This window comes from Gekko japonicus, unplaced genomic scaffold (genome assembly GCF_001447785.1).
Source record: "Gekko japonicus isolate JY-2015 unplaced genomic scaffold, Gekko_japonicus_V1.1 scaffold1035, whole genome shotgun sequence".
Classification (NCBI taxonomy): Eukaryota; Metazoa; Chordata; class Lepidosauria; order Squamata; family Gekkonidae; genus Gekko; species Gekko japonicus.
The window spans coordinates 462,330-482,946 of record NW_015168078.1 but is presented as its reverse complement, the minus strand read 5'-3'; the positions used below and the strand labels follow the sequence as shown (position 1 = coordinate 482,946).

The window sequence follows — 20,617 nt, the reverse complement described above, 5'->3', positions numbered from 1 at the left end:
TGCTTTACCATGTTGCTCAAGTATTACAGTATTGTGCATGATGTATTAGTAAAGGTACAGGTTTCCCTTGCTCAAAAGCCAGTCGAATCCGACTCTAGGGTTGCGGTGCTCATCTCCGTTTCAAAGCCGTTAAGCCACCGCTGTCCGAAGACATTTCCGTGGTCATGTGGTTGGCATGACTAGACACCGAGGCGCACAGAACGCTGTTACCTTCCCACTGAAGCGGTACCTATTTATCTACTTGCATTTTTTTGCTTTCGAACTGCTAGGTTGGCAGGAGCCTGGGACCAGAGACGGGAGCTCACTTCATCATGCGGCACTCAGGTCTCAAACTGCTGAACTAGCAACCTTCCGGTCTGCAGTTCAGTGTCATAACCACTTGAGCCACCACAGCCCTGGTGGATGTCTAATAATAGAAATTTTTTACACAGTGTCAGGAAAAATGTTTTCATTGGGCTGAGCAAGAAAGTGGATTTCTTCCTCCATTTTGGTCTCTGTCACAGCAACACGGTTAAGACTATTCCCCTACTTTTTATTACTCCAGTAGAATGCTATTACAAAGCATACAAACCAATTATGTTAAAAATCAATGAGAAAACTTACTTTTCTCCAGAGTACACTCGTGGTCTTCTGCTAAGTGCATAGTTTTTGGTGTTTGCACCTTTCCAGAGGGGATCGTCCAGGGGCGACTGATGAGGAGGGTCCTCCAACGGGTTCCAATAACTTTGTTCACACATGCCTCTTAACAAGATTTCAGCTAATTGCCTTGCTATTGTCTAACATGGAACAATATATTTTTTTCATTAAGAGTGTACAAAAAATATTTCAGAACTAAAAACATTAATCATACTGCATAAAATTTTGCTCATAAGCATGAATAGGCTGTTAATACAAGTGTTCTGGCAAATGTGCCTTCAGCAAAATACATATTGGTATTCTCTGAATTATCTACTTTTAATTTAATATTGCATTAAAATATTTTGTTAATAACTGAATGTTCCGTAATGATTTTTTCTTCTAATTCATGAACAGGACAACAATGCACAAGCCAGGTATTATTGGTTTATAACCAATTACAAAATAAATTATTAACTGTAATTAGTTGCAATTAGATGTAGGCATAAAAACTTACCATTCGTAGATTTTGTGTAGTTCTTGTCTCAACAGCTCTTAGAATTTCTCTAAATCTACCGACTCCTCTTGTCAAATTCCTGTACATATACATAGAATTCAACAGTAGTTGCAGCTAATAATTTCATATTTAATTGTTTTAATATTTGTGGTCTAAGAAAATATTGAAATATTTAAAAATTTAAATATTAAAAAGCAGACTTAAATTTGATTGTGTTTTTTAACAATAACTCTTCTTAGAAGCATAAGAGAACAGTTTAGAAGCATAAAAGAACAGTTTAGCTTCATTAAACCCGCAATATAAAATACATTTTCAGGAAAGATAAACAGCACTGCAACACCAGAAGTTTTTGTTCTCTTGCGTCCACAGACTGTCACAGCTATTCGTTGGAAATATTCTAGAAAAGTAGCTTATGAAGATCAAAAGTCGTCACCCCCCCTCACAAGGTAATAAGCTAAAGCAACTATAAGGGTGAACAGACATTAAACGGAGAAATGAAAAAATGGATGATAAACAGCCTTCCGAAAAACAGTTTTAAAATAAACTATTTTTTCAACAGTTGAGAGTCTAAAATATAGATAGGGTAGTTGAGCAGAAGGGAATCACATACTTTAATTCACTTTACTTTCTTCTAGTGAGAACACACTTTTTACCATTTCTTTCTCCAAAATAAGGCATTCCCGTTACTACTAAATAAAGGGAAATATATGAAGGACTGAATGAGCCCAAGAAGTGCATGTCTTAATCCATATAAAAATGACCTCTTCTATAAATCAAACAAGCTTCCAAGATATAAACACAGAAGGCCATGCTTTGCAGCTAGAAAACAGGACTGGAGGAGGCAGTACACCTTGACATTCAATTTTTCAATTGAGCTGTAGTACAGCCTTGTAGCCAGAAACTTGGGGGGGGCGTGGTAATTAAACTAAACTGAAGTAAATTAACTGATCTGGTAATTAAATTAAGGAAGCTCGAAGTGATTTCACTTACCCCAACACCAGCAGTGAGATCCTCCAATGCCCCATTGCCCCCCGCTGTGTCATGCCTGCCCCTGACGTGGCTGCAGAAGCAGAGCCTGACACCCAGGAACAGGTGGATTTGGCACCTTTAACTGAGGAAACTGTAAGTCCTGAAGAGGATAGCACTCCCCAGGAGACACCTGAGTCTGATCAGGCACTGCCTGGCCCAAGTGTATCACCGCCCGACTCTCCCCCACCTGTTAACCGGCTCAGAAACCAAAGACGACAGGAGCTGAATGAGAGACGGAAGGCTGCACGCATGCGTGGTCGATGCTCATTCAGTCCTGAATTTTGACAGCAGCCTGGACCTTGCTTCAAGGAGCTAATGAGTTAATGAGCCAGCACACTATTTCAACAGACCTGTTGCTTTGAGCAATTCGTGCTGGCAACTTGGTTGACAGGACCAGACGCTCTGTGCGACCTTGCTCTGGACCCTTTGAACTTTTGGCAGTTTGTCACTCGGCTTCGGAACTCTGGCTTCTTGGCCCTCGGCATCGTTTTTGACTACGGCTTCAGCTCTGCGTTTATCTGACTTCACCTGATTTATGGACTCTGACCTCCGGTACGTTTGACTCTGGCTGTGTGAACTGTTTAGGACTTGTTTGAACGTTTTGCTGACTGAACTCTTGGCTGAATCCTGGACTGGCTATTGAACTTGCTTTGATTAACCTGCGCTCCCTGGCCCTGCCTTGACATTTTGACTCTTTCTTTTCACTTGCTCTTTCCCCCTTTTAGAGTCGCAATTGGTTTGCTATTCTTTAAGATCTTACATGAGCTTCCTCCCCCCCACCACCTCCACTAGACTCTGGTTTTCCTGTTGGGATTTGTTCCTTTTCTACTCTGCTTTTTATCTTCTCCAACTTTACAAGGCATGGTACGCCTCCCCCTCTATATATTCACTTCCCCTTTCCTCATTCTTTGCATACGGATGAGAGCCAGGCCAGTGCAGGTGCAGTGGAGCGGAGGGAGTCTGAGAGAGCTTATGCTGTGCTGTGCCTCCACTGCACCAGCCCAAAGCTGGGGTAAGTGAGCAGAAGGAAGGAAGGTGGGGGTGCTGCAGATTCACTGGCTATGGCCCTTCACCCTGCTGCTTCTTCCTAGAATTAGGGGCTCCTGTTTTTGGGTCACTCAGAATCGCTTTGGGCTGGCGCAGCAGCAGCACAGCATGACCCAAGCAATACATGGCAAGTGAAAAGGAAGATTGGGGTAGAGGCACTGCAGATTCAAAAGGAGGCACCGCCCCCCGTACCCCCATTACCGGCTACGGTCCTGCTGCAGTATGTGACTTCTTCAGCACTAGCCTATCAAAATGTGAAGATCCTTCATGATTCACTATAATCCATAAATGGACGCAAAATACCATACACTATTCTGCATCCATGCCTACCAATCTACAGACCATTATACTGTACTTTTTGTATAGGATTTGGTGTGATGTAGTGGGCAGCTGAAGTTCAAATACTGAGTCATGAAGACAGTTTCAGGTAGGTAGCCATAGTATGTAGCAGTCAGAGCATAAAATTCTAGTCCAGCAGTGCCTTAAAAACATGCCAACAAAATTGGTCTTTAAGGTGCTGCTGGACTAGAATTTTGTTCCACATAGCCATGAAGCTTACCAGAATTATCAATGGAGCCCATATGGCTTATCTTGTGGTCTATTTTATGTCCTTCTCTATCCAAGATTTACAACGTGTTCTGTTCTCAAATTATGACTATTTAGCATGGCTATTAATTTTTCCATCTCACTGAGAAACACTATTTTGCCTAATAATTACTGCCCTTCCTTATAGAAAGTTCTGGACAACTGTAGCCTGATTTATGCATATTCACTTAAAGGCAAGTCCCAGTTTTTTAATGGGTTTGTTTAATGGCCAAAAGTCGAACACGACTGAATGGCTAACAACAACACTTCCAACTATGTGATCACAAGTCTGTAGTCTTAGCCTTCAAGTAAGTAATTTTGCTTAGTATCCTTGCACATGTACATAGAAAGCCAGAAACCTGTCTCACTTCTCTACACAGATATATATGAACTGCATAACAAAATGTTTTGCATTATCCTCCAGAAACATATAAAGGGTCATTTGGTTGCATACCAGTAAGTTTTACTTGGTATAGTAACCAGAATGCACACATTATTGTACAGGAAACATATGAATTTCAAAAATAGGAAACTTAATTTAAATTATTATTTTTCCTTGGTGATATAAGTCAATCTACTCCATCAGTTTGTCTTCCAGGTTTTTATGAGTCTGGATCAGCATCTCGAAATCCTACTAAAGTTTCTTCTACAGTTTGTTGCACTCATGCACTGGCTCACAGACATTTGGTTATTTGGTCTGATTTAATTTCCACGTACATTGTGTATATTCAGTCAAGCATTTACTCAAAAGTAAATCTTGCATTGGACCTATAATGTGCTACAGAACACGGTTGACTGGTTATTTGCCCATCCCCCCCCCGTGTTGTTTTGGGTCAGAAAACTGGTGCGACGGGGAGGCAGAAGCCCCTTCTCTCCCTCTGTTTCAGTGATACCAACCAAAATCAAGCCCTCACAGTTCCCACTCCTTCAAAATGGCAGCCTGTTCCATGGATGGACTTGGAGGTGCCATATCATCTAATGGGAGTGGCACACAGAAGCACGTGCTCCCTCCCCTCTAGAATGTGGTTATCCTTTATTGTTGGTTAACAACACTACTAACGTTAATGCAGTCAGGAGGAACCCATGTTCCAGAAGAGAGAAGACAAGAAGTAAAGCAATCTTGCAGCCTATATCCAATTCCTCAAACATGGTGAAGCAAAAAAAAACAAAAACACACCACCATACCAACAATTGCCAGAGAACCATACAGCGGAAGAGGAAGTAGATGGCAAATTAAAAAGGACTTTAAATACACTGGCAAGTACATTTTGACAAAAAGCCTTCCTTGCGGGTGACTGTAAATATCAATAAGAACAGAATAAAAATAATGAGAGAACTGTGCAATTCAATTAAGGATACAGATAACACTAATTTTAAAAGCACAGAATTAATAAAATAGCTAATATTGTATCATAAAGTACTGTCTTGACTTCAGCATATTAGTACAGTACTTAAAAACCCTGATGTAAAACAGTTAGAAGACTGCTTATCAACTAGGCATTTGTTTGTTTATTATTCAGGCTGAGGAGGAGGGAATAACAACCAGACTGGACCTGCTCAGAAGATAAACTTCTCTTGTTTGTCTTCTTGTTTGATTCCCCACTCCTCCACTTGCACCTGCTGGATGACCTTGGGCAAGCCATAGTTCTGTCAGAGCTCTTCTTGAAAGAGCAGTTTCTCTCAGAGCTCTCTCAGCCCCACCTACCTCACAGGGTGTCTGTTGTGGGGAGGGGAAGGGAAAGGAGTTTGTAAGCTGCTCCGAGACTCCTTTGGGCAGTGAAGGGCGGGGTATAAATCCAATCTCTTCTTCTTCTTTGTTCACCAGCTTGCCTCGCGTACTTCTCTCACTCTGCTTCAGCCCCTGACAGATCTCTGTGCATTTGCCTGCCAGACTCAGCTTCCCTTCCCTAGACCTCTCTTTCTCTGGCTCAGTTTTTCCTTCCCAGAATGTTGCCGCTATTGGATCTAGTTCTCAGTGCAGAAATAAGTCCGAGTCTGGCCTGTACAACTTCCTGCTGTGAACAGGAACCTACATAGTGGGATGTGCCTCCATGAAAGGAGGCTTCTACACGGAAAACAAGGACATCTGAGAAAAGGCGAGGCTAGAACCCTTCTCCCTAATGTCTTTCCCCCCCCTAGGCACAGGAATATAGCTATGGAGGACCATTTAATAAGAACCATCACCATGTGTATTATAACAACACTGGCTTGCCTCTTCAACCAACAATAGTTTCAGAGGGCAGCGGTACTGGTCTGCAGTAGAACAGCTACATTTGAGTCTGATAGCACCTTAGTGACCAAAAGATGAAGGGAGCTTTGACTCTCAAAAGCTCTTTCCCCAAAAATCTTGCTGGTCTCTAAGGTGCTACTGGACTCAAATCCCGTGAGAACTAGGTATCAGTCTCAGTTCCTTCCCACTCTCAAAGATGCTGTCCTCTACCTTTTCTTACAACAACAAAACGACTTCTACCTCAAAAAAGCTTGCATTCCTACTGTCTCAGTCTCAGTTCCTTCCCACTCTCAAAGATGCTGTCCTCTACCTTTTCTTACAACAACAAAACGACTTCTACCAAAAAAAGCTTGCATTCCTACTGTCAAAGACGTTTAAGGTAGCCCTCTGGGGGATGATGTGCATGCAAGAGAAAATAAAAATGAACAAATAAGATGTAAACCTTGGGGATGATGTGCATGCAAGAGAAAATAAAATGAACAAATAAAATGTAAACCTTGCTCTGGGCATAGAGGAAGGGTCACTGGGGGTGGGGGGGGGAGGTATTTCTGAATTTCCTATATTGTGCAGGGGGTTGGACTAGATGACCCTGGAGGTCCCTTCCAACTCTATGATTCTATGACTCCACATTTCATTAACTAAACCAGCCAGGAGAGGGACTCAGTGTTCTGCACCAGTCTCAGAAACCAGCCAAATGAAGGGTTTAAGCATGCTGATGTTGAAACCACAGAAGACTAAAATTATGCTTGTGAGGAGGTCAGATGTTTTGGGTGTGAGGGTGCTATCTATCTGTTATCAATGTTGTGTGTGCGTCTCATTTTATGTCACCTGGAAATATCCCTGGATCTGGTGTTATTTTTCAATAAATGCTGTTCTCTCCCCCGGGAGGTGGGCAGCCTGAAGTTTCTGTGTTGATGCTTATACAGTGTACGTCTGTCTTTTACGAGCACCAGTAGAATGGGGCTGGAGAAAAGCATAGGGGACTAAGCTCTTCACCCTCTCAATATGGCAGCAATTTGCTCCCACAGCAGACACTGCACTACTGAAAGGGTCTCACTGTGAAAATGAGGAGTACCACTGTTGCCAGGTGCCACGTGAGAACACGTCTTTCAATAGCTGCATTTTCCACATTACTTGAAAGGCCTTACTGGCAAGGCATTCTCTCCCTACTAATTTAACCCTCAGCGTAAAAAAAGAAGCATAACTATTTCAGAGGAGGACAGGGCTAATGCCCACCTAGCCAGTCCAGATTCTTACTGCAGGGTTCCTGTCAGGCCCAAGCCAAGGATCCCGTTTGTATTAGATTAAGCTTCATTGTCTTCTACTGTTTTTTTGGAAAGGAAAATTTATATGTATATTTCAAATGTAATTCACACTTAACAACATTTTAAATCACAGTATTTTAAAATGGGTTTGGGTAGCTAACTGTAATGGCTGAGAGCTAAGCGTATATGCATTTATTTATTTTTTTTAATGAAATGTGTCTGCTTTACCTGAAAGGGGAAGAAGATGTTGTTGGCATATATAACTCACTGAAGCACAGAAATTACACTGCCTGGAGTTACTGGGAAAACAAACTAATTGTGCAAATTTGCCACGATGGTTGCATTAAATATTGGGCTATATAAGAAAACTGAGATGCTCGCATTTTGAAGATGAGAAATAACTATACTGATTATACAAATCAAAGAGTCACCCAAATAGCATAGTTAAATGGGGGGGGGGGGGAGAGAGAAGCTCTACAGCAGTTAATGGTCCAGCATTTGCACTCCATTTAGCTGGGACGATTTCATTCCAGCATAATAAATAATGATTTATATTATGCCAAAGCACCTGTGACCCAGGCAGTGCAGTGAAGTGAGATTAAAATGCATTACAAGTTAGTTAATCAGCACTCTTGTCAGGGTAAAAAGAAAAATGCAGTGCACTGCATTCTGGCATAGCATTCAGGCTTACATTACTTTCTTCTGCAGGGCCTCCGCATTGCTTTATTAAACTTCTTAATGCAGCATTACATAATATTTTAAGATCATACTGAAATGCTCCAACTCTAATACACACGCACACACAATTCCGACTTCTTGCAGGTCTCTTATTTCCAAGCATTCCATATAGAGATTAAAAAAACCCAAGAAGGAGAAAGGACGTGGAAGACCAAACCATCTGTGTGTAATTAGAGTAGCGAGCGGGGGCGGTGGGATTCTCTTGAACTAGCATTATGCGGGCAAATCTGTGCCCTTTGCATATTGATTACTCAGAAACAATATTCAGCCATCGTATTTAAACTTAGTTGTTTCTAAAGCAAGCTTGCCAAATGTGCGTATCTCAAAGAAAAAACCTTTCTTTGCTCCCCGGAACAAAAAGTATACCCTATTTTATGATATTATAATTCTGATATTTCCTTTCTTTCTTGCAATTCTGATCTCACCACCCTTCTTTTAACTGTACATCGTACTACTGGCTTATACACATTTTGGGGGACCAAAGGGGAAGCTCCTGCAGTTTTCTCTTTCCTGTTTGCAAATGAGCTTTCCTTTTAAAGTTACAGAGGGGCTACCTACATGTTGCAGTCAAATAAGTACAACAGACCCCCAAGGAGGGTCGATCGTTTAAGACAAAAGCAGTTCGGAGGATGAGGAAGAGGAAGAAGAAGAGGAAGAGGAAGAAGAAGCAGCAGCAGTGGAGGAGGAGATTGGATTTATACCCGGCTCTTCATTCAGAGTCCCAGAGCAGCTTACAACCTCCTTTCCCTTCCCCTCCCCACAACAAACACCCTATGAGGTAGGTGGGGCTGAGAGAGCTCTTTCCAGAACTGTCCTTTGAGAGGACAGCTCTGACAGAACTATGGCTTGGCCAAGGTCATCCAGCAGCTGCAAGTGGAGGAGTGGGAAATCAAACTCAGTTTTCCCAGATTAGAGTCCGCACACTTAACTACTACACCAAACTGGCTCTCAGCTTCAAATCACCCCCCAGTTACTCATCCTGCCCTCCAGATTATACATTTGGAACTGTGCAGAAGGAAAGGGAAGAGGAGAAGGGGGGGGGGGTAACAAGTGAGGAAATAGTTAACCACACTCACTAACCAGCTAAAAATCCACACCCGCTGTAGTTGCTATTCTTTTTAGTAAAAAGAATCAGGTCTCTGATGCTACTGCTTGCAACATGTAGTATGCCCACCACCCTCTAAACAGGCGAATGGTTTTGCAAACTATTAGGAACACTGAAAGATGGTGGGTTTTTGTCATAGCATCCAAAACAGTACATAAGCAGTATTGTAACACAGAGGTCACCAGCTCAACATTTCAAATAAGGACTTTTTGAACGTATGTTCTCAAAGGGCAGAAGGGTCTGCCAACATATAGTTAACCCCTCAGATCTTGCCAATTTCAGGAGGCCTTTTGCCCATTTGTTCCGACAGATGGCTTTGTTTATACTAATAAATGGCATTCAGTGGTATCAACTGGAAAAGAAAATGAATGGGTAGCCAGCTGAGGAAGCTCTAACTGTACCAACGGGTGCAGCTCATATTTCCTTGATTAATCTATTCTCCTCTGCTTGGGTAATTTTATATCCCCTAAGCTTCCTTATTGTTTTTAACAAAGGCTATTTACGGTGCCCAACATAACACATATGGCACCAGTGTTTCATTTCCCAACTAAATACTTCATACATTATTTTTTCCTAAGTACTCGATTTCATTTAAAAATATAAATTAAATAACATGGTCTTAAGCTGGAATTAATTCATTGTAATGTTAATGTAGGTTATGTTAATATCTTTAAGAGTAACTACTTGGATGGGTTTAGTAAACTTTGAACCTTGGTCATCATGACAGGCTAACAAATAGTGTAATGAAATCTGCTTCTCCCCCCCTCCCCCGCATGCATAAGCAGATAATTAGCATGATTCTTCTAAGGAGCTCTCTAGGTTATTAGTTCCTGAAGCACATACCTCCAAAATACATGTAGAAACAAACTGGTGAGGTGTGGGGATAAACTAAGATCAGCAATTTTTCAACCCTATTTCCAAATAAAGTATATGAACACTTTCAGCAAATTTGTCATTCATTATTAATAATCTTTATAGGGGGTCCGGAAATAAAAAATGCATTAACAAAATATCTGCAGCTTAGAACTGAAGCTTAGTAGCCCTGCTGAGTAATCATATAATACCAAGATCTGGGGGGCAAGAGAGAGGGGGAACACATGGGTCAACTTGATACTTAGCAGCAGAGGGAAAATAGGTAAAACTTGGTTTTCAATCATGTACTATTCAATACTCTGTGTATTCCTCAACCTTAATAAAGTCAGTTGCCCTCTGGTATCTCAGCTCCTCCACCAACCCACTATAATGCTCTGTAAATTACAGTGTATACTCTGAGATCATGTTAAGGTCATTTTACTTCAACTGCATTGAAAGGGAAACTGAAAGCGCTATGCACTTAGCATGTTAGGGGTCCTGGGGACACCCCCAAATTCAATTAAAATGATTTATTATTGTATGTCCAGGGCTCTAGTCGGGGGGGAGCTCTCAGGTACGGAGCTCCGGAAGAGAACCTCTAGGGGGCGGGGCGGTCACGTGGTGAAGCCCCGCCCCCTTCTTTACCCCGCCCTCTGCTTCGATCCTCATTCCGTTTGGGAATGAGGATGAAGCAGGAGGGTAAGTAGCCGGGCCTTCTGACACACTTCCGGTGATGTCAGGGGGTGTGGCCTTCTGTCACTTCCGGTGATGTCAGGGGGCGTGGCATATGCAAATAAGTTATGCTAATGAGTTATGCTAATGAGCTCCGGCAGCTCTTTTTCTACAACAAGACCCCTGTGTATGTCTATTGATGCTTACATCAGAGCCGATTCTCATCATTCATTGTGAGAAGGAAAAATACAGAATTATAGCATTTTGTCTATTTTCTTTTTGTATTTGTGTATGCGCGTGCGCATGCGTGTGCATGCGCCCATGCCTGGAAGTTGTGGCGGGACCTACTGGAGCACAGACAACGTTCAGAGAAGTGGCTTGATAGCCTGCCTCTGGCCTCCTGGCCCTGGTATTCTCTGGAGGTCTCCCATCAAAATACTTGCCAGGGTCGGCCCTGCTTAGCTTCTGAGATCTGACGAGATTGGGCTTGCCTAGGCTACCCAGGTCAGGGCTTGTCTATTTTCTTAAATGTCATTTTCATGTGAAAAAAAATATTAGTACAAAGTTTGAGTGGGGGTAACGAATACCCCAAAATGGGAGAGAAACTTTCTGCAAACCTGAATTGTGATACTATATGCAGAGTTCATGTTCAACAATACAGTTAAACATATGGGGTTATTCAGACATCCCATATATTTGCTGATAGAGTGTTTGCAAATGTGTAGCCACAGATCCAAGCAAGTGGCCAGTCTTTCTGCCATTTATCAATCAAGGATCCTGAACTTGACCCTTTTAAAATGTTTGCATAGAAAGTCATGCCCCAAGGCAAACAGTATTCCTGCAGCCTTATCAATGGTGATCAATAGAATGCCTGCAGGAATCTCAAGCCATTAACAGAGTTGTGAAGCTCTCAGAGAGAGAGAAAGAGAGAGAGAGAGAGAGAGAGAGAGAGAGAGAGAGAGAGAGAGACTGAATGGATTGTTCAAAGGGGTATGTGTACACATGTTTAGGTCAGCTATTAACTCTCAGAGCCTGATCCTTTTTTAAAACCTTCTACAGAGAAACTTGAGTTAACTTAATACGGTCATCCAATAAAATAAATATCTGGATTCTGCAATTCTGCACAATGCAAGCTAAGCAAGATTATAGATTCAAACTATTCATCAAGCCAAAGTTCAGAAGTCATTCAAACACTGAACATGAACTCTATAAAAAACTAAAATTAAAAGTACAAAGTTAAAGAAACGATGAATGGGGGTTGCTTTGTTTGCATGAAGAAATGCTTCATTCTCCAGTCAATGCACTGTTGAACTTTTTGGAAGAACAACTAGACATTATAAGTATAAAAACATCTAATTAATATTCCATTCCAGATTCAGAACTTCAAACAAAGCTGAGTCCACATGACATGGTACAAGCAGACTTCAAGATGAAAAACTAAATATTCTTGACAGCTCATCTTACCAGAATGTCTAAAGGGATGTTATCTCCCCTTTTTATTCAGACATATTTTTTCTGTTTTGTGAAGCTTTAACTATACAAGATTGGGAAAATGACCGATTTACTACCCTTATTACTAAACCAGCCTACGAGTAACAAGGAGCCCGTTGAGAGATGCAAATAAAAGGTTGACATGCTCACAGCAATGGGACAGAAAGGTGATCTTAACAGGGAGGTATTCTGAATTAATTAAAAGGACATACAAGACAGGAGAGAAATGTCAGTGTAGAGTAGTTTAAGAGAAAAAACAACATGGCTCATGCCCTCTCCTTGAGCCAATTAACACTTGCTAGGATGTGACTTGAAGGTTAAACTTGTTTATAGATGTTACATATAAATAAGCTTGCTGTAAACTTTGACACAAACACCATCACCAGGGGAATATACCTTGTTTGAACTACCTAAACTAGATATAAGGCAAGCTCCAGATCATCTTGCCTCTGTGTTCTTTGGAAAAGTTCATCACAAGCACCGGATCATGCTGGGTAGCTTTGTGCCTGCCCAGCTGCTTGTGCCCAGTTCAGGAACCACATCATATCATTTAATGGGGAAGAGACTGCATTCTCTCCCCCCACCCTCACACATACACACCTGTGACATGGTTCCTTTACACAACCAACATTGGCTAGATTGCACTGCCTCCTTTTTGCACCTGAGCAGTCAGTGGTACCTATATGAGAAATGACTGCTAGGATGGATTGCAAGATTAGCTAGATCCCCTGGCAGACCTGGAAGGTACATAGATACACTAAGTGGTAAAAGTCTAAACTAAAAAAAAATAATAATAAACTGAGGTTGGATTTGTTTGTTTTTTCATTTTAATCTGTGCCCCTTTCCAAATCTGAAGAAGTGGTGGTGAGACTCTATTCGAATAGAGAAGCAGACACAGCCATGCCAATGGGCACATCTGAATTCATTTGGACACCTCTGAACAGCTTGCCTAATGATCAGGTTCTGCATACAGCTGGTAAAAAGGACAAGAGCAGAACCAGTGGCTGTTTGGGCAGAACTACGTGGAAGTGAATGTAATTTGTTTGGATAGCTATTTTACCAGCGGCACAATCCTTCCCAGCTCACAGATGCAGCACTGAGCTCCGATTCCCAGTATGCCCTGCTACACAGCTCACATGTCCAAAAAAATTTAAATTTCTGAGCAGTAATACTATTAACATTCATCAAGTTTACGGTACTTTTTATACGATGCCTTGTGCCACTATTGCTAGTCATTTGCCCAGCAAGCCAGGCAGCAGTAGCTGCTATGAGAGGAAGCGGCTGCTTCCATGCAGAGAAGAAGCAAGAAAGAAAGCGGGAGCTGATGTTCCTCTTCCTAGCTGCCATTGCTCAGGGAGGCTTAAAGAAGAAGAGGAGTAAGTTTTTATATCCTGCTTTTCTCTACTAAGGAGTCTCAAAGCGGTTTACAACCTCCTTCCCTTCCTCTCCCCACAACAGGCACCCTGTGAAGCAGGTAGAGCAGAGAGAGTTCTGAGAAAGCTTGGGTGACTGGCCCAAGGTCACCCAGCAGGCCGCATGCGGAGGAGTGGGGAATCAAAACCAGTTCTCCAGATTAGAGTCCACCGCTCTCAACCACTATACCACACTGGAGACCCAGTTGTCCCAAGGGGGCCCAATCCTGCCCCAGCCACACAATTAAAGATTGCAGGGGGTGATGAATGCTGCTGGTGGGTCACTATATCAGCAGCGGACCCTCCCAAGGGTCTCGGCAGCTACCCAGTAATACCAATGCCAATATTAACTGAGCAAGGGCCATAATTACATGAACAATAATTACATGAACAGAATGCTAGAAAAAGAGCACGTCTATAGCAAACACTTAACAGGGCCAACAGCTGGGATTCCATCAACAGAGCTCCCAGACCTGTAGTTTTCTGAAGGACATGACAGAACTTTTAGTCCTGACATTTTAAAAATATCACCATCTCATGCATTTATGAATCTGTACAATCCCTGGCACCTGTGCTCTTTCGTAACACATGAAAACCATGTCTCTCTCTCTCTCTCTCTCTCTCTCTCACTCACACACACACACACACACAGAGAATATGTTTTTAGGCACACACCTCATAAATCTAACAGCAAAACTAAGTGCAAGACAATAAGAGCCCTGCTGGATCGAGCCCAGAGGTCAATCTATAGTCCAGCATCCTGTCTCACACAGTGGCCAACCAGCTGCCCTGGAGGGCCAACAAATAGAGCTGAGACCGTCCTCTGATGTTGCCTCTTAGCATTGGGTTGCAGACATTTACTGCCTCTGAATATGACAGAAAACGTGTTCATGAAAGCATCCTACATGTTATACATTTCAGGTCTTTTCACATTTGGCACAGAGGAAAACAGAGGTTGGTCACAAAGTGTACATTCAAGAAGAAACTGCAGCAAATCACAGCTCCCTGAAAAATGCACCTCTTGTTCACAAAGCTACATCTTTAAGTATTCACTTAAACCACTGTACACTATTCTTCTCTATGTATATAGTGTATAATGTATATAGTGCCCCTTTGACACAGAGGCAAATGCAGAAGTCACACTTTGACCCAACAGAGGGAAAAAGTCACTCAAGCTGACATTTGCAATTTATAGCTAGATTGCTCAGGTAGGAAAAAGGAATAGTAAAGAACAACTCAGAAGGGTAAGGCAACAGAGTAACTACGAGAATGAAAATATTCCGACCTAAAGAAGATATGGAAGAATCAGGACATTAGAAAAGTCAGATGAAGTGTCACTAAACAGGTTTGTTCTATCAAAATAACTGGTTGCCAAGGAAGAGTGTAGTTACACTAATTTCTCAAAGCCCCCCCCTCCCCCTTTGGGGTTCATATTATAGTAGTGGAAGCTATAAAACCAGGGGTCTTTTGGAGCTGGAGTGTGCCGGAGTGTCGCTCCGGCAGCCCAGGAGCTGGCACAAATGGCAGTGGCAGCAAGCCCCACCCCCAGCTCCCCACACTGCAGCCCGTCACCGGCCTCCCAGGGCCCGCAGTGGAGTGCTTCGACCCCAGGGAGGCCCGAGGAGGCTCACTGTTGGCCTCCCGGGGCCTGCGCTGGAGCGCTGCGGCCCCAGCAAGGCCTGAGGAGGCCCGTTGTCGGGCTCCCGGGGCCCACACTGGAGCGCTGTGGCCCCAGGGAGACCTGAGGAGGCCCGTTGTCGGGCTCCCGGGGCCCAAACTGCAGCGCTGTGGCCCCAGGGAGACCTGAGGAGGCCCGTTGTCGGGCTCCCGGGGCCCAAACTGCAGCGCTGCGGCCCTGAGGAGGCCCGTCGTTGGCCTCCCAGGGCCTGCACTGGAGCGCTGCAGACCATGGGAGGCCTGAGGAGGCCTGTCGTTGGCTTCCTGGGCCCCACACTGGAGCAATGTGGCCCGTGGGAGGCCTGAGGAGACCTGGGGGCAACTTTCTGGGGCCCTTACCGGAGCGCTGCGGCCTGGGGAAGGCCTTGATCATGGTAAGTGAGGGATCCGTGGGGGTGGTGGGAGAGGCTTCCTCCCTCTCCCCATCTCTTTGCCCTCTTTCTTTCCCTCCTTTCCTTTTATTTCTCTCTTTTTTGGGGGCTTTATGGGGGTGGTGGGAGAGCCTCCCTCTCTCCCTCCATCTCTTTGCCATCTTTCCCTCCTTTCCTTTTCTTTCCCTCCTTTTCTTTCTCTCTTTCCTCTTCCTTTCTCTCTTTTCCTCCTTTCCTTCTCTTTCTTTAATTCCCTCCTTTCCTCCTCTCCTTTTCGTCTTTCCCTCTCTCTTCTTTCTTTCACACCTTCTTCTCTTCTCTTTTTTCCTCCTTTCCCTTCTTTCCTCCTCTCGTTCTTTCCCTCCTTCTTCCCTTCTCTCTTCTTATCCCCGCTTTCCTTCCTTCTTTCCTTCTCTTTCTTTCCCTCTTTCCTTCCTTCTTTTCTTCTCTCTACTCTCTCTCTCTTTCCTTCCCTCTTTCCCCCTTCTGCGGCCCAACCCCTTCTCTCTTCGCTCCCCCGCCCCCACAGGCCAGCTGGGGAAGGAAAGGGGAGGCGTTTGAAGATGCCTCCCCCCCTTTTGCTTCCCCTTCTGACATCACTTCCGGTGATGTCAGGGGGTGTGGCATATGCTAATGAGCTATTATGCTAATAGCCTAGTAGCTCATTAGCATACCTTATGCTAATGAGCTCCTGCAGCTCTTTTTCTACGAAAAGACCCCTGTATAAAACTGATACACCTAGAAGACTAAGTGCAATGAGATCAATGGAAATCCAAAACCTAAAATGCATGAAAGGCTGGACAGTTCCCTTTTACTTACGTATCCACAAGCTGTTCTGACTTTAATATATTTACTCATGGGAGGAAGATAAAAAGCATAAGGCTGAAAAGTCCCAAATTCATGGCTAATTGTGATGACATCCCAATGTGAAGCCACCCAGCAAGTCAAGGGATCCACCTGGGTTCGCTCACCATGCACAGGGATGTTGGAAATGGCCTTTGTTATAAGGACATGAATCAAATAATAACTCATTATACCTAGGAGAAACCACCTACTGTGGGAATTACCTCAAAACTCTTACAGGTTTCCTAAAGTCTGATGGAAATGGTGTAGTACTAATTAAACCACCAAATGAAACCCCTAAGTTATGTAAGCTTCTTCTCCACTTAAGTATGAGAAATCCCTGTATTTCTACTGTGTGAAATTTGGGAGCATGCATTCTGTAGCTCATTCTCTTCCATATTTCCCACTAAAAGGATACAGTACAATACCAGGTGCAACGTCACTTTCCTTCCGCCCATTCCCCACCAGGAGGGACACTAAGAAAAATGCAATCTTAGCATTCCATTTTTCTTCCAATCAAGTGATGGCAGCAGAACAACATCACAACTCAGAGGTCATGCATTATTCCAAGTAGTTTCTCAGAATACTAATAATGAAAGCCTGTAAGAACTCAAGTGAGCAATTAAATGCTAACCTAACTGAAACAGTTTCAAAACTTGGAGCTCTTTTTCTCAGCTATGACTGTTTACATCGAACCCGTTTACACACACAGCAGGACATTCCACTCTTTCTATACAGGTTTTTTAAAATCTGAAAGATAATTATAGCCACACTTTTTGAAGGGGGGAAAAATAGCAGACTCATCTCAGATCTAGTACACCAAGTTTTGAAGCCTTTGTAAATGAACAGAGGCTCAAATTCCTTTCTTCATTTTCTACAGTGTTTGGATCCTTTTTTTTTTTTTACCCCTATCTTTAGTAGGCTACTCTTAGAAAAGGTTATCACAAAATTATGAATGACCTCTCATGCATAGTCTAAAGGGGTCTACTGAGTAGTCACAAATGAAAATGTATATACATACTGTTGGTCTTCATGCACGTTTATCCTGCAGCACAATGTTAAAATAAGTGGTAACTAAAGAGATTAGGAAAAAGATATTTAAAGTCAACAGTTCTTTGCTTTTTCTAATACCCAAGCTCAAGCACAAAACTGAGAAACTTTAAAACATATTTGCAACCAATCAGATGCCTGCAAAATACACCGAGCCATTTATTTTGCACACAATTGGAGTGACTCAGTGCAAGGGGAAACCTACTGTCATAAAAGGTTTATTGTTTCCAGACTATGTGTTACTTTTGTAATGTTAAGTGACTAAACCCACAGCTTGTCTAGTTCACTCTCTGGAAGGTTTTTAAAATTGAGATCAAGAAGAATGGTAGATTAAATCTTACCCATTTTTGAAGTATAAAACATGAGCCCGCTGAAGTCCCGTTTCTAAAAAATACCCCAGCTCTTGTTCATGTGCCGCAGGTCCCGGCTTCGGGCTTCTGTTCTGTAAGTTAGCCATTATTACCTGGGAGATTACAGAAAAAATAAGTCAAACTCACCCATCTACTTTTTCCCAACACATTGCTTTATCAAAGTAGTGGTACTATCAGGGCTAGACTTCTAGATGGGAAGCTGGGAGCCCAGTACACAGACTGAGCATGGCAACTTCAAAAGCAGGCTGTACTTACCATGCAATATTGAGCATAATGGTACTAGATATTATCTGACTGTACTAGACTGCTTTTCTGTCTATAGACCCAGTCAAATGCTGTATAAAGGTAAATATTTCCCTTGCTCGAAAGCCAGTTGAATCTGACTCTAGGGGGTGGTGCTCATCTCTGTTTCCAAGCCAAAGAGCCAGCGCTGTCCAAATACGTTTCCGTGGTCAGGTGGCCAGTATGACTAAATGCCAACGTGCACGGAACGCTGTTACCTTCCCATCGAAGCAGTACCTATTTATCTACTTGCGATTTCTTGCTTTCGAACCACTAGGTTGGCCGGAACTGGAGCCAGAGATGGGAGCTCACTCTGTCACACAGCACTAGAGTCTTGAACTGCTGATCTACAGACCTTCCAGTCTGCAGCTCAGCGTCTTAACCTCTGAGCCACTGCGCCCCCCCCATAAAATGCTGTGACCCACCCCAAATATTTCCATGTGGCACTGTTCCACAAAGGGGCTATCAGGTTGGCAACCCATCTGCCACACGATACGAGATTCGGAGAACCTCCACACCAGTGTTCCAACCCCTGGAGGCTGTTTGTGGACACACTTTACGGAAAAATTCATATGATAAGCAGTTTACAAAACACTACAATTCACAAGTGCAGCCTTATCAGGGGGAAGTATTTTATGGAGCACTGCAACATTTGAATTGACCTCAGTATGATTCTATAAATGAGCTTCAGACATCAACTCTATTCTTTAATCACTTAAGGAGATCCATGTTCTCTTTCAAGTACCCTCAAATTAGCTTCGATTAAGAGACGGGCAACTGCAAGCCCGAATTCTTTTTTTTTATTATTTTGCTTTTACATCTACAACGAAACTACAAGAACTCCCAATTATGTCAAGAGCATATAAACGAATGTGAATCAAGAAAATTATAGCAGAAAATTAATAGAATCATTAAAGGTTAGCCGTATGACTGCAAGTCATTTCTATGCCTCATGCTTATAAACAAACACAGTTCTGCACACAAAGGAAAGTGGCTCACTGTTGATAAGCCACAAAGTAATTTCCACATAATTACTACGCAATTGTGTTCGCCACAATACTGTTGAATTCACTTTGTTAGTTTCCGACTTGTTTTTATATTAGACAGAAACACAAATCAAAACTTTATAATGGAGCTTGGTGTACAAGTTTTATTTTGTACAAAGTCATTTTTATACTTCAAAACAGCATGTTCTTTTAAAGTGATGGCCTATAAAACCCTATAAAAGGTAAGCAAATGTTTTGCACACACCTGGCCATTTTTTTGAAACCAAATCACCCCTATAATTATGTTGTCGAAGGCTTTCACACCTGGAGTTCATTAGCTGTTGTAGATTTTCCAGGTTGTATGGCCGTGGTCTTGGCATTGTAGGACCTGACATTTTGCCAGTAGCTGTGACAGCTACTGGCGAAATGTCAGGTCCTACAATGCCAAGACCACAGCCATACAACCCGGAAAATCTACAACAGCTAACACCTCTATAATTCTTCCTTATAACTGATAAGTCTGCAAGTGCATTTGGAAGTTTGCTTTTGTCTGTGAGGTGCTCACTCTCATTATGTGCACAGGGACTACATAGCTATTTCCAAATCACCTTTCCACCAACTGCATGGAAAAAATTACTAGAAGAACAGCAGATAACCCCAAAATCAATTGTTTGAAAAGTTGTCATAGCCACTATGGGAATTAAGAAAAGGATGGATTCAAAGCTATTGTTCAAGATGTTTTTTTGGTTCTGTTTTTTAAAATGGGTTAGAATTCAGCAAATTCCCATAAAGCCTGTTTTCCAGCTTGGGACAGTGAAGGACACGAAGCAGGTTCAGAACTGGAATCTACTTCAAAATTCTAAATTCTATGTTATAACTTTAATGATTATCCAACCAGTAAGCTGCTCAGGAACATTAGCTTTCATTAGGACCAATACTTCAACACATTCACAGCTACATTCTCAGTACATTTTTTAGTGACAGATTGTTTTTACCATGTGAACTCTAAGGAGTTTTTCCTGGGCATTATTCAAGCTGCACAGTTATAACCTTGACACAGTGATAGTCACAGCATTCTGAACAGAAAATGCTGAGCACATAATGTTAGATTGTTTTTCTACTGGAGAGCGTAAGGAAGTTAATAGCAGCTATTCAGTTCCAGAAAATAAGATATCCCACTCTGGCACACAGAATAAGGGATGAGTGATTTGTTAAAATAAGGCAGAGCGGTCATATAATGGCTTTTTAAATTTTCAGCAACTATCTTAAAGTGTATTCCACATCAAAGACATAAATGAAGGTTTTACTTAAAAGGTGTAACAGTGTTGGATTGTTGGTGTGTACAGATATTCACAGTGATTTAGAAAACCAAAGTAAAATGCAAATTGTTAGCTACATTGGAGAAACGACGACTGAGGGGTGACATGATCGAGGTTTACAAGATTATGCATGGGATAGAGCAGGTAGAGAAAGAAGTAC

General features: G+C 42.5%; 1 protein-coding gene across 1 annotated transcript in view; it reads right to left on the bottom strand.

Moving 5' to 3' along the window:
- The window catches only part of TTC7B (tetratricopeptide repeat domain 7B), a 151,814-nt gene that overhangs the window by 118,447 nt on the left and 12,750 nt on the right, over window positions 1-20,617 (bottom strand). The window contains exons 4-6 of the mRNA XM_015414663.1: window positions 17,841-17,962; window positions 1,133-1,211; window positions 604-776 (exon numbers count right to left, since the gene is read on the bottom strand). Coding sequence (XP_015270149.1) covers window positions 604-776; window positions 1,133-1,211; window positions 17,841-17,962 — 374 coding nt within the window. The remainder of the gene's footprint in view (window positions 1-603; window positions 777-1,132; window positions 1,212-17,840; window positions 17,963-20,617) is intronic.